Here is a 14,672-nt window from a genome sequence, read left to right as displayed (position 1 = left end):
CCTCCCAACAGTCGCTGAGCCACGTGGGGCGTGAGGCAGCCGGCCAATCAGGGACCTGGGAGCGCTGTCACTCAGCGGCCCGGCCCGCCCCCTCTGGTCCCATGCCCTCCCAACAGTCGCTGAGCCACGTGGGGCGTGAGGCAGCCGGCCAATCAGGGACCTGGGAGCGCTGTCACTCTGCGGTCCGGCCCGCCCCCTCTGGCCCCGTGCCCTCCCACGGACGCTGAACCACGTGGGGCGGGAGGCAACCGGCCAATCAGGGACCGGGGAGCGCTGTCACTCAGCGGCCCGGCCCGCCCCCTCTGGCCCCGTGCCCTCCCACGGTCGCTGAACCACGTGGACCGTGTGTTTACAACAAGTTGCTGCTCCATTTGGGGGGATATTTAAAAGTGCTTGTGATTCAGGCCGGATCCTGTAGACGGACTTGCGGCACAGTTGTGTGTTGTAGAGGTCAATACTCGAGTTGTGCAGTGTCACTCAGTCCCACACCAGCTGAGCTTTGTTGTGTTGTTTGGACGAACTGACTGACCCTGTTTTGTGCTCCCTGTTGGCCCGGGCCCTGAAACCAATAGTGAAAGAAGCCTCGAGGGGTCTGCAACTATCGGCCACACAAACCCCAGCAAAGGATTCAGCCTGTGACCAGAGACACTATTACACAGATACTGGTTAGTGGCTTTTACAATAATGTGCCCAGGCCCAGAATAGTTGAGCAGATGGGGAGGCAGAGGAAGTGAAATCTAGAATTTAAAAAAAAATGTTTTATCCAATTTCGTTCCAGATCAACTCTAACGCCAAAGATCACTTTGCGCCAATGTGTTTGATCTTAGGCCAAAAGGCCAAGAGGCGAAGTTGCACCGTTCCTGGAAATATTGCAATACCAGGTCGGTGCATGGAGTGGACAGGGCAAGCCCCTGATCCAGCTCCCTGTCCAAAAATCAATTCAATATCATGTCCCCCTAGGGGATATTATACTGATAAGAACAGATACTACACTTGATCTTAGCCAAAAGGCCGAGAAGTGAGGAAGTGAAATCTAGAAATGCTGCAATTGGGTGACCATTGTGGCTCTAATTGTAATGCTGCTGCTCTGCTGTTGGCCCAAAGTCCTCTCTTCAGCTTTTCCGATAAAGGCGGCCAAATGTGATTTGCTACTGAGTCACCCAGCAGCAGCTGGCAGTGAGGGTAAACACCCCAGATTGTTGAGGGTGCCTGAACATGATGTTGCCCGTCCACACTGCCTGCCCAAATGGCCGGCACAAACGGCTTGCTCAGTATGCTCAATAAACGCTGCATTTGGAACTGACGCTGTATTAGTCTACGGAGGTTCCTGACTCAGCCTTGGCTCAGTGGCAGCACTCTCACCTCGGGAATGAATCCAAAGGTTGTGGGTACAAGCCCCACTCCAGAGATGAGCATATAATCCAGGCTGACCCTTCAGTACAGTACGGTGGGGATGTTGTACTGTCGGAGGTACCGTCCTTCGGATGTGATGTTAAACCGAGGCCCTGTCTGTCCTCTCAGACATAAAAGATCCAGCAGCACTATTCTAAGAAACGCAGCGGGATCATCTAATGTTTGGGTCATTGTTTGTCCCTCACCCTCTGGTGACCCCATCTGGAGTTGTGCATTCAGTTCCGGGCACCGCACCTCAGGAATGTTATATTAGATTGGAGGGCGACAGCGCAGATTCACCAGAATGGTACTGGGGCTCAAAGGGTTAAATTATGAGGAGCGGTCGCAGAGACTGGGCTTGTATTCCCTTCAGTAGAGAAGATTAAGGGATGATCTAGTCGAGGTGTTCAGGATGATTAAGGATTTGATCGGGTAATTACAGAGAAACTATTTCCTCTGGTGGGAGAGGCCAGAGCAAGGAGGCATAACCTGAGAAGTAGAGCCAGGCTGTTCAGTGCTGACGTTAGAAAACACTTCTTCTCACAAAGGGCAGTGGGAATCTGGGGTTGGGGCTCAATTGGAAATTTGTGGTCCAACATTATTCTGTCTTTGTTGCTGCAGCTCTGCATTGGTTGGACGGGTTCCGTGTTGAGTTCACTGAGGCTTGGAGCCTCTACTGCTTTGCTTTTTCCATCTCGCTTTGCCCCTCTGATGAATCTTCAACTTTTTTGTATATTTTTCTATTGATCTCCGAGAGCTCCTTCCCCTTCCTCTCTGCAGGGTTTGGTAAGGTTATATTTACACTTTATTCCAGTTTTAATTTGTTTGTTAAACTACTTTGGGTCTGGTCTGAGCTGATCAGTTTTGGGTCTGTGTTTACTGAGCCCAGTTTGCTGTATTCTGGTTCCAGATTGTATAATTACAATCTTGTTTTTCTGATTTCTGGTTCTGAACTGCTACTGCAGGCCTGAAAAGATTAAACTTCAGCCAAAGTGAGTCATCAAAGTGAAACTAGCATTGTCACTCACTACACAACTTCCTGCTCTGGTTCATCCCTCTCTCAGGTGCTGTGTGAAACTACTTCAGGAGCTGCAAGAATGGAGCCTGGAGCTTTAGAGGCTGAATTAACTTGTGCTGTGTGTCTGGACGTATACCAGGATCCTGTGGCATTACCCTGCCAGCACCGTTTCTGTGTGAAATGTATTGAGGGAGTTTGGGACCAGACAGTCGGCCCAGGAGGGTTTGAGTGTCCGCAGTGTCGCCGGAAATTCAATCCCAGGCCCGGTCTCGAGAGAAACTTCACACTGTGTAATATCGTGGAAAAATACAACCGCTCTCAGCCTCCTGCTGATCCAGCCTGTGTCGTGTGTGATTACTGTGATGATAATCCATCTCCAGCTGTGAAGACGTGTCTGAAATGTGAAATAGCTCTTTGTTCCATTCACTTAAAACCACACTTACGGAACAAGGCCTTCAGTGGACACACTCTAATCGAGCCTGTGGCTGAACTTGCAGACAGAAAGTGCCCTGACCATAAGAAGATCTTAGAGTTCTTCTGTAAAGATGATGGAGAGTGTTTGTGTGGTTCCTGTATAACTGAGAAACATAAATCCCACACATTGCTGAGTCTGGATCAGGCACAAGCTGCAATCAAGGTGAGTGACACAATTCTTGATATTAAATACAGTGAGGGAGAGAGGTGGAGGGTGAGGGAGAGAGGTGGATGGGGGGACTGATGGCGGGGGGGGCAGAGAGATATCGGGGAGATAGAGGGGTCTGGGGAGGAGAGAGTTGGTGGCCAGAGCCATTTGGGGGAGGCGAGTTGGTGGCGGGAGTCTGAAGATGGGTGGGGGTTGGGGACAGTTCGCGACAGGTTTGTTTGAGGGTCCGGGAAAGCGCTCCTGCCCCTGCAGGCACACACGCAGTGCTGCATCAGGCAGCTCCTTCCTCCAGCTATGGGGATTCCCGAGCCCCCGTGATACACTGCCCGCAACCGTTAAATCCAATCGTTGCCCCAATCTGAGGCCCACAGCCTCATTTAAATATTATTACCCGCCTCCCCTGAGCGGGGTACTCAGCCCAGACCGAACCCACAAGAAGACCAGAAATTGGAGCAGGAGTCGGCCATTTGACCCCTCGAGCCTGCTCTGCCATTTAATAAGATCATGGCTGATCTGATCATGGGCTCAGTTCCACTTCCCTGCCCGCTCCTCATAACCCTTTATTCCCTTATCGCTCAAAAATCTGTCCATATCTCCGCCTTAAATATATTCACTGACCCAGCCTCCACAGCTCTCTGGGGTAGAGAATTCCATAGACTTACAACCCTCAGAGAGGAAATTCCTCCTCATCTCAGTTATTCTGAGACTATAACCCCCCTAGTTTTAGTTTCCCCTATGAGTGGAAATATACTTTCTGCATTCAACTTGTCCGGCCCTCTCATTATCTCATATGTTTCGATAAGAACACCTTTCATTCTTCTGAACTGCAGTGAATATAGGCCAAACCTACTCAACCCGCCCCAGTTAAACTGGAAGGAGGCACGTTTGTGGCTTTTTGTCTCCACTACCAACAGTGTCCTGAAACCCCTCTCCTCTGCCTCCTCCAGCCTCACCCCCAACAAGTGCGAGGAGCTCATGAACCTCTTTGTCAGCAGGATTGAGACCATCCGTTCAGCTGCCTCTGCCCCCTCCCTCCCTTCCCCTGGCCTTCCAAACAATCCCCAAGGTTCCCCTGCCCTAGCCCTGAACTCACATCTCTCTCTCATTTCTCCCCTCATGCCCTTTCTGTGCTCACCTTGTTCATTTGAACCAATTCCCTCTAAACATCTAACCACCCAACCTCCCTTCCTGGCCCCATGCTCACTGATACTGTAAATGGCCCAACCTCGCTTCCTGGCAACAATGCTCGCTGAGAAAGTAAATGGTTCTTTCTCCTCTGGTACTTTTCTGCTCCCTTTCAAATCTGCCATCATCACCCATCTCAAAATAGCTCACCTTGACCCCTCGGTTCTTGCAAACTACCGTCCCATCATAGCCTCCCTTTCCCCTCCAAAGTACTCGTACATGTTGTCGCCTCCCAAATCTGTGCCCATCTTCCCAGCAACTCCATGTTTGAACCTCTCCAATCAGGTTTCTGTCTCTGCGACAGCATTTAATAGCTGACTAAAAAGCCCCCGATGACATCCTGTGTGACGATGACCCTGGTGCACTAACCCTTCTCATCCTGTCTGCAGCCTTTGACACAGTGTCACACCATCCTCCTCCAACGCCTGTCCTCTGTTGTCCAGCGGAGTGGGACTGCCCTCACCTGGTTCCACCCTTACCGATCCAGTCATAGCCAAAGGATCAGCTACAAAGGCCTCTCTTCCCACTCTCGCACCATTACCTCTGGAGTCCCCCATGGATCTATCCTTGACCCCTTCCTATTTCTCATCTACATGCTGCCCCTCTGTGACATCATCCAAAAATCACATCACCCCGTTCCACATATACCATGGGACACCCAACTCTACCTCACCACCACCTTTATCCACCCCTCCACTGCCTTTGATTTGTCACGCTGCTTGTCCACATCCAGTCCTGGATGAGCAGAAATTCCCCCAACTAAATATTGGGAAGATCGAAGCGATTGTCTTCGGTCCCAGCCACAAACTCTGTTCCCTAGCAACCGATTTCATCCCCCTCCCTGGCCAGTGTCTCAGCCTGAACCAGACTTATCGCAATCTCGGCGGCCTGTTTGACCCTGAGCTGAGCTTCCGATCCCTTATCCTCTGCATCACTGGGACCACCTGCTTCCACCTCTGTAATATCACCCGTCTCCGCCCCGCCTCAGCCCATCATCTACTGAAACCCTCATTCATGCTTTTGTTATTTCCAGACTTGACTACTCCAAAGCTCTCCTGACTGGCCTCCTACTTTCCCTCTAAACATAAGCTCATCCAAAACTTTGCTGTCCGTATCCTAACTTGCACCAAGTCCCGTTCTCCCATCACCCCAGTGCTCACTGACCCGCATTGGCTCCCAGTCCGGCAACACCTTGAATTTAAAATTCTCATTCTTGTGTTCAAATCGCCCCATGACCTCACTCCTCGCTATCTTCAGGCCCAAGCCTTTAACCACTTTTTACATTTCCTTCTCCAGCTTTTTCTCTCTTTCCCTCAATGGTCAATTATCTAACGTGTTGTAAACTTGTTGTGAAGTGCCTTGGGACGTGTTACTACGTTAAAGGTGCTATATAAATAAAAGTTATTATTATCTCTCTTACCCCCTCCAGTCCTACAACCCTCCGAGAACTCTACATTGTTCCAATTCTGGCCTCTTGTGCATCTCTGACTTCCTTTGCCCCATCAGTGGTGGCCGTGCCTTCAGCAGTCTGGGCCTTAAGCTGTGGAATTCCCTCTCAAACCCCTCTGCCTCTCCACCTCTCCCTCTTCTCGTTTACAACACTCCTTAAAACCTACTTCAACAACCAAGCATTCTGTCGTCTGTCCTAAACTCTCCTCCTTTGACTCGGTGTCAATCTCTGTCTGATTACGCTCCTGTGAAGCACCTTGGGATATTTTCCTACATTGAAGGTGCTATATAAATGCAGGTTGTTATTTTAAACACTTTCCAATTTACAGGAAGAATGGGAGAGAGAAACCGAGAAGCTTCGGGGAGTCCAGCAGAATTGTTCCAGCAAACAGCGAGACTTGGGGAGATCAGAAGCTGAAATAAAGGTCGGGAAAAGTGGAGCTGGATTTACTGAGTCAATGAGCACATCAGAAACAGGCTTCCAAACCGGGCTGGTTGTGTTGGGGCCGAGTCACTGATTACACGGAGTTCCCGTGTGTTTGATGTGAGGGGAGCTGCTTAACTTTACCTGCCCCTCCCAGGGAATATTATTCCATCACTTGGGCACTGGATTTACTGAGACACACACAGCCAGAGGCTGGCAGGTGAAGATTTGCCCTGAAGCCTGTATCATATGAACATAGAAAGGAAGAGGAAGAAAAGCCCATTAGCTCCAGCGAGCCTGCCCCATGCAGACAGGGTTCAATCACACACACCACTGATCCATCCCGAACCATGTACTCACCTGGGAAAGGCAAACCGAGAGAATAAACACCTGCAGCCAATTCAGGACAAGCTCAGGGAAATTCCTCCCCAGCTCCCTTTTAAAGGGTGGTAGTGACTCCATACCCACCACATGTTCAGGGAGTCTGTTCCAGAGATCGAGAGCTCTGGCCTCTAACCTAACTCTGTGCCTATGGATTTTATACACGGGCCCTCTAGTCCTACCATCCCGATCCATCTCCAGTACCTCACCCAACGAGTGAGTCCAATAATCCCTCCATCAGTTTAAACACCTCAATCATGTCCCTCTTGGCCTGCCTTTCTCTAAATCACCCGACCTCTTGGAGCCGATCCTCAGAACTAAACTCCATCAGACTATGTGTCATTCTGGCCCCGTCCTCTCCAGAGTCTCGATCTCCTTCACCAGGTGTGGGCACCAAAACTGGAGCCATCACTCCAGGTGTGGGTGGCCCAGGTGGCAGTGCCACACACAGTCTAAACACAGCACTCTTTTAAACTCCAGGCTCAGGGTAACACTGGTTAAACTCTGTCTCCTCTCCCAGTAGACACCCCCACTGCCAGTAGACACCCCCACTGCTTGTCTGTCTTTAACGGGTGATCGAGTGGTGATCTAAACAAACTAAACAAACAAAATGTATTGAAGTGGATAGAGAACTGGTTGGCAGACAGGAAGCAAAGAATGGGAATAAACAGGTCCTTTTCAGAATGCAGGCAGTGACCAGTGGGGTGCTGCATTGTTCAATGCTGGGACCCCAGCTATTTACAATATATATTAATGATTTAGACGAAGGAATTGAATGTAATATCTCCAAGTTTGCAGATGACACTAACTGGGTGGCAGTGTGACCTGCGAGGATGATGCTAGGAGGCTGCAGGGGGCCTTGGACAGGTTAGGTGAATGGGCAAATGCATGGCAGATGCAGTATAATGTGGATACGTGTGAGGTTATCCATTTTGGTGGCAAAAACAGGAAAGCAGATTATTATCTGAATGGTGATAGATTATTAAAAGGGGAGGTGCAATGAGATCTGGGTGTCATGGTACATCAGTCATTGAAGGTAGGCATGCAGGTACAGCAGGCAGTAAAGAAAGCAAATGGCATGCTGGCCTTCATAGCAAGGGGATTTGCGCATTGGATCAGGGAGGTCTTACTGCAACTGTACCGGGCCTTGGTGAGACCACACCTGGAGTATTGTGTGCAGTTTTGGTCTCCTAACCTGAGGAAGGACATTCTTGCTATTGAGGGAGTGCAGCGAAGGTTCACCAGACTAACTCCCGGGATGGTAGAACTGACATATGAAGAAAGATTGGATCGACTAGGCTTATATTCACTGGAGTTTAGAAGAAAGAGGAGGTCTCATAGAAACATATAAAATTCTGACGGGATTGGACAGGTTAGATGCAGGAAGAATGTTCCCGATGTTGTGGAAGTCCAGAACCAGGGGTCATAGTCTAAGGATAAGGGGTAAGCCATTTAGGACCGAGATGAGGAGAAACTTCTTCTCTCAGAATTGTGAACCTGTGGAATTCTCTACCACAGAGAGTTGTTGAGGCCAGTTCATTAGATATATTCAAAAGGGAGTTAGATGTGGCATTTACGGCTAAAGTGATCAAGGGGTATGGAGAGAAAGCAGGAATGGAGTACTGAAGTTGCATGATCAGCCATGATCATATTGAATGGTGGTGCAGGCTCGAAGGGCTGAATGGCCTACTCCTGCACCTATTTTCTATGTTTCTATGTCCCGTCCCTGGAAAGTGCCGTGTGCTCAGGGTAACACTGTGTGGAAGGGCCGTTTGTAATGAGAATTGGTTTGGGTTTCAGACACAAATCAGGGAACTGAAAGGAAAGTTATCGAAGAGCTTCTCTGAATGGAGAAGACAGCTGGAAGAAGATGAAGAATACGCACTGACACTGATCGAAGAGGAGGGGCTCCGAGCTCTCGCACAGATTAGAAGCTGTTCTGAAGCATTAAACAAGAGGATGGAACAGATTACATTAATAGATGGACAAACCCAGTGTCTGGTACAGAGGGACCCTCTCTCCTTTATTCAGGTACATCTTCAATATAAACAGGGCCATGCCTGGGGAATGGGGCCTTTCTGTGAGGCCAGTGTGAGGGCTGAATTGTTTGAAGGTTGTTGGTGGGGTCCAGCATTGGTGCTGGCCCGTCAGCCCTGCCCCTCGGAGTGTCGGTGCTGCCCCAGGATGGAGTGCAGTGAAACGTGGGATTATTCCCTATTCCTGTGACTGGCCCCACCTACTGTTACACACTGAACTCTTTACTCTCAATCCCAAATTCACGGTTTGCTTCCATTGGGTGTTGGTTTGTTCGTTGACTGATTTGATCTCCTCTCTTTATTCACAGAACTCGAAGCAGCTCCTTTCCAGGTAAGTCCCTCTCCGTCACACAGTACCTGCTGCTGATAGGGAACCTTCACCTGTATCTGGGAGAAGAGTGAAAGTAGAATCACGGCTTGGAAACCTTCCCAGATAAGGAGCTTTCAAATGGTGGGAATATTGAGTGATGTGTAACTGGGGCCTGAGGGGTTCTTGGCTCAGGCAGCCTGTGGGAAATGGCAGTGACATGGGCTGTTCCATCGGTGTGTCGAGCTTCTCAGGAAGCTGTTAGACAGGAAGTGAGAGAGAGAGAAAACTGCAGTGACCTGTATCTAACCGAGGCTTCCTCAGTGACAGCTTTATTCAGCAGGTCGGGGCCATTGGATGGAGCAGCGTGTGGCGGCCCCGCCCCCGTGTCTCTCTGTTCCTCCCCCCGCTGTGTCTCTCTGTTTTCCCCCCCCCCAGTCTCTCTCTCCCTTGCACCTCCCCACGCCCCCGTCGGGCTCCCTCACTCCTCCCCACGCCCTGTCTTTCTTGCGCTCTCTGTCTCTCTCTCTCTTCTGCCGCCCCCCCCACCCGTGTCTCTCTTCCTCCGATGTTTTTTGTCCCACAGAAGGCCGTGAAAATGTTCCCAATAATGCAAAAGCTGGAAGCAAATCCAACCCCAGGCTTCAGCGACAGGAAATGTTTGAGTAGCCGCCTCCATGCCGACCCGTCGGAAGATCAGCAGCGGTTCCGGGGCCGAGGAGTCTGCGTCCGCGCAACAGGCGTCTGGGGCAGAGTCCAGAGGACGCAGGCGCAGAAACCACACGGTGCAAATAGTCACTCTGATGTTTTAACCCCAAACCCTTTCCCGCCCGTCGGGGGGGCGCGGGGTTAAAATCGAGAGGTCTGTGAGGGAATCCCACCGAGCCCAGGTCCCTAGGAGGCTGTTCCTTCTCCTCTCCTCACTTCACATGATTGTAGTGAGTATGTTCCTGCAGAGAGGGGGGCACAGTCTGGAGACCCTCAGGATAATAATAATGATCAATAATGGAAAGATGAGGCTCCAGTACAGAGAAACTGGACTGAACACAGACGACTTTGAAAATCACAAACTGAGCTGAACTGGCAGCAAACCAGGATCCCACTGCACGTGTGGAGATCAGTGTGAATGTAGGGAGACGGCAAATCCCGGGATTCTGTCATTTTCAGGATGGGTTGCTGCGGGGGGTCAGTACGAGCATTAGAAGGGGGGCAGCTTGTTGCACTGATCACTCGATCCCCTTTGGGTTTCTGATCTGAAATGTCCCACTGATAAAAACATTCTCTCCTCTTTCATTCCAGAGTGACGGAGACTCAGAGAGTCACAGACCCAGATGTTCCAGCGCTCACCCTGAACCTGTTCAATATATCGCAACTTATCCAGGAGAGGCTGAATGGATGGGAAAAGTACCACTCAGATATATTGGGAATCATCAGTAAGATGGTGCAGCTTTTCTCCAATATAAGGCACTGAGAGCAGGTGGGGTTAGTTGTGTTCAGACAGCTGGGAATATCCCGAACTTTAATATCAGCTCCCTGTGTCTGTGGATCAGGAGCCTGAGATTAATCCTCAGTCCCCAGTGACACCTGCTTTAAACATTCCTCACTGTAATGGGCCAGAGCTTCACCCACCATGGGCCAGGTAGGGGCGGGGTTACACACTGCCAATCAGAGTGGCCCTTAAAGGGACACTGACCCTCAATGGCTGTCAGTATTGTTAGAGTTTAGTAGGAGATAGAAAGATTGCATTTATATAGCGCCCGTCAGAACCTCAGGAATCCCAAAGTTCTATACCGACAATGCAGTTCTATTTTTGAAGTGTAGTCACTGTTGTAATGTAGGAATATATAAATATGGAATATATAACCCCCGCCCCCCCCCCTCCCCCCATCGAGTAATATGAGGGAGACGGGACCTCGCTGTGTCACAATTCCCAATCACCGTGAGCTTTGTTTACAGGGCCAGCTTCCACCGAATACAGGGGCCCATCGACTGTAACTCCTCCCCCACACAGCTCCTCTGGGGCAGCCCCTGTCCCATGGATCGCCATCAAGCAGTCGATTGGGATCAGAGGGAGAACGGGAATATCCCAAGGTGTGTTTATAATCTGAAACGGGATCACACTGACTGGTAATATGGGGCTGGCAATGTCTGGGAAATACTGACACTCCTACCCTGCAGCTGTCAATCATTGATCTGAGTGGATTAACCCTGTCTGACCAATCTCTTCTCTCCTCTCTAGGGCAAAGCTCACCGATGGGCCTGGATCCAAAGACAGCAAACTGGAACTTGGTTCTGTCTGATGATCTGAGATCAGTAACATGGACTGGACAGGAACAGCCCTACCCACCTCACCCAGAGAGGTTTATAGACCAACCCCAAGTCCTCTGCTCCCAGAGCTTCTCCTCAGGATCCCATTCCTGGGATGTGGAGACTGATGGGAATTTCTGGGCAATAGGGATTGTGTGTGGGAGTGTAGAGAGGGCGAAGAGAGAGTCTCTTCTTGGGTACAGCAGCAAATCCTGGTGTTTATATTATTGGGGTGGTGTTTCTGGTTCTCTCAGGGCCCGTCACAATTCTCAGCTCACTGACCTCCCAGGGTTCGGGCCTGTGAGCAGGATCCGAGTTCAGTTGGACTACGAGGCTGGGACTGTGTCATTTCACCAGGTCACTGACTCACTGAGACATTTACACACATTTCACACCACATTCACTGAACCCGTGTTTCCAGCATTTTATTGTTGGAACAAATCCCTGAAATTGTTAAATTAATCCTGACATCAGCGACGCAGTGATATCACTTCCGGTTTCAGGTGGCCCTCTTACACGGGTCATTTCCGAGTTTGGGGTCACGGATTGTGTAATTTCTGGAACTGTGGATCTGATGTCACTTCTGGGTTGGAGGGGGTCGGTGGTGTGGAGTTTGAATGTTGTCATTTCCTGGTTCCCATCTGATGATGTCACTTTCGGGTCCATACTTTTGATTATGTAATTTCTTGGTTCACCCCCTATGATGTCATTTACAGGGCCCTCTGAAGATGTTATGTCTGGGTCACGCCTATTTGATTTCATGTCCGGGTCCAGCCTCCGATGATGTCATGTCCAGGCCTCCCCCTCGGATGATGTCAGGAGCTCAGTGCCTTGCTGCTTTTAAGGATCCGTGGGATCTTTGTGTGTTTTTCTGAAAGGGTCTGTCACTGACGCTAAAAACAGCTGCTTTTGGTCAGTTTGCTGCAATTCGTAGAATTACAATTGGTTGTCCACTTCAGTTGTAGAATTTTAGTACTTTAGTTGTATAATTGCAATGGTTTTAATCTCAGTAGTGAATCACAATAGTGATGAGCACATCTGCATTAATATCCATAGTGAATTATACTAGTGACAGGCACGACTGCGGTTAAATTCTCCATATTAACTTGTGGTTTGAGAGAGTTTCTGAGCAATGTTCAGTCAGTAAAAGGGATTCCAGTCCGACAGTGTTTTCGCTGAAAAGAAGAGGCCACAAAACTCTCTCTCTCTCTCTCTCTTGGCTCCAGCCATGAACCTGCCCCAGATCTGGAAAATTAGGGAGTGAGTCAAGTTATGGGGAGATATTCTTGTTAAAATTGGAGTTACTGCAGCTAATTGGATGAGGTAATACTTTGATCCTCACGTAGCACGAGAGAAAGAAAGGGATAAAAAGAAAGCTATTAGAATAGATACCTCAGAATTTGACAAGGCTTGGCCAGCTGATCCCGTCAAGCTCTAAACCCGTGACCCAGTGAATTCTCCCGTCTTGTACCGCAAGCGTCTCAAACATATGGGTGATTATTGGTAATAATAGTTATTATATATGTCTGATTATTGGTCGTAATAATCATTTTATGCTTAATTCCTCTGAATGTCAATAAATGCCTTTGAACCCTATTATCATGTGGAATATCTGATTAATTTATATACAAGAACATCCATTCCCCAACAGTTGGCATCTCCGATCAAGGGGCATATTTGGGACAGAGATTTTAGGATGGCGACCTGTATTTCTCTGACATTTAACACTGCCGTGTTGCAGTAAATTATTCTGCCATGGCCATTATCACACTCTCAACTAGAGAGTTTAGAGAAGCGTATCCTCGCTCCTCAAGCATCACAGTTTGTGTTGGACGCGATCGTATACAGAAACGCATTTAAATGGCTTTGAGCCATACAAAAGGGGCGGCGGTCCCGACCTGCAGGGACCATCAGCAGGTCGGGGTCTTAAAGGAGGAGCAGGTTGGAGCACATCACTGCAAGATACAGCGCATGCTGGTGCAGGAGGGCGACGGCTGTGAAGCGGGTGACTGGATTGGATGTCACCATAACCCAGGTTAGTGATTGGAGCGTGGGCAGGTACAGCAGGAGTAGCGGTCGGGACGAAGGAGTGTTGCAAGATTGTAGAGCGACGTGATCGGGGCCCAGAAGAGGCGAGGGCCCAGGGGCAGCAGGGGCCAGCCCACACTGCGATATGTGTGCGCACTAGGTCCGTGCAGCAGAGCTGGTCTCCAGTCGTCTTGGTTAATCCTTGCCACTGGACCAAGACCTAGCTCTGTCAAGCCCGTGTGGTGGCTGGTGTGCAACGGCCACCACACGTTAAAAATATCCATGCACAGGCATCTTCCACTCTTCAACGTGTAGTTCGGGACCTGGAATATCAGGTCCTTCATTGAAACACCTGTGAACTCATCCCTTTTTGGCGTGGAAGCAAGTCATCCTCGATATGAGGGACCGCCTATGATGATGATGATGATACAAAAGGGCCTAATGGTCCGTGGGTTATTCATAACCTTCCCAGTCTTTATCATGTTCAACACTGATAAATTCTGTTCTTATGCAGCGAGTGGTTTAGACCTACAATGCACTGCCTGAAAAGGTGCTGGAGGCAGACTCAATCGTGACTTTCAGAAAAAAATTGGATAAGTAACTGAAGGGAAATGTGCAGTGCTACGAGGAAAGGGCAGGGGAGTGGGACTAGCTGAAGTGCTCCTGCAGAAAGCTGGCATGGGTTGGATGGGCTGACTGGCCTCCTGTGCTGTAACCACTCTAGGTGTAGGCAGAGTTTGGAATGTGGGATGGTTTTGGGCTTGGAACCAGCCGGGACAGATGCAGTAATCTGGGACTGTCGACTGGTCCCCTAATGACACTATCCCCCTGTATTCTGCGTCAGTTCACCCCTCCCTTTGTCCAAAGTTAGAATGAAGACAGAGGTTAAAACCTCACAGAGCGTCAGAAAGTAAAGTTATTGTGAGGAGAAAGTGGTTCAAACAAAAGGCTGCTGGATTCTGTTGCTTTCCGTGGAGTGTTTCTGTAAAAAGCCTGTGTGTGTGATGATCGATTTCAGTGGAAACCTGCGCCCCCTGTTAACCCCTTCTGTGCAAGAATGTTACACGGACTTTGTTTCACTGTAGACGCTAACGTTTTCTTCAGTTATGTTCAGTATTTCTTGCAGTCATTTGATCTGAAGAAAGAACACAAAGAAAAATGATGTTCCTGTGGAATTCCCTGCCGCAGAGAATTGTTGTTGCCAGTTCATTGGATATATTCAAGAGGGAGTTAGATATGGCCCTTACGGCTAAGGGGTATGGAGAGAAAGCAGGAAAGGGGTACTGAGGAAATGATCAGACATGAACTCATTGAATGGCGGTGCAGGCTTGAAGGGCTGAATGGCCTACTCCTGCACCTATTTTCTATGTTTCTATTTACTGGGGATTTGCTGTGCTGTGTTGTGTTGAGTAAGATATTGCTGAATTAAATTAGAGACATTGAGGTTAACTAACCTATCAAATTGTGAAACCCAGACTTTTATTGTGGCCATGGTGAAATTC

At 49.3% G+C, this 14,672-nt stretch overlaps 1 protein-coding gene and 1 pseudogene across 4 annotated transcripts; one reads left to right on the top strand and one right to left on the bottom strand.

Moving 5' to 3' along the window:
- The first annotated feature begins 328 nt into the window (after positions 1–328).
- LOC139263091 (E3 ubiquitin/ISG15 ligase TRIM25-like) lies at positions 329–12,730 on the top strand. Of its 4 annotated transcripts, XM_070878632.1 has the most exons (9): positions 329–665; positions 2,014–2,178; positions 2,457–3,047; positions 6,017–6,112; positions 8,293–8,523; positions 8,837–8,859; positions 10,135–10,268; positions 10,792–10,926; positions 11,075–12,730. In XM_070878632.1, exons 3-9 carry the CDS (start codon positions 2,490–2,492, stop codon positions 11,602–11,604), a joined length of 1,707 nt encoding a protein of 568 aa, XP_070734733.1. In that variant the 5' UTR covers positions 329–665; positions 2,014–2,178; positions 2,457–2,489; the 3' UTR covers positions 11,605–12,730. The 4 variants fall into 4 exon arrangements, with proteins under 4 accessions (XP_070734733.1, XP_070734732.1, XP_070734734.1 ...); XM_070878631.1 differs by lacking the exon at positions 2,014–2,178; XM_070878633.1 differs by lacking the exons at positions 2,014–2,178; positions 6,017–6,112.
- On the bottom strand, positions 845–1,023 carry LOC139263678 (U2 spliceosomal RNA; annotated as a pseudogene).
- Positions 12,731–14,672: the final 1,942 nt, after the last annotated feature.

Source organism: Pristiophorus japonicus, chromosome 4 (assembly GCF_044704955.1).
Source record: "Pristiophorus japonicus isolate sPriJap1 chromosome 4, sPriJap1.hap1, whole genome shotgun sequence".
Lineage (NCBI taxonomy): Eukaryota > Metazoa > Chordata > Chondrichthyes > Pristiophoridae > Pristiophorus > Pristiophorus japonicus.
Note: the sequence above shows the minus strand (reverse complement) of the source record. Positions and strands in the feature narration are given on the sequence as shown.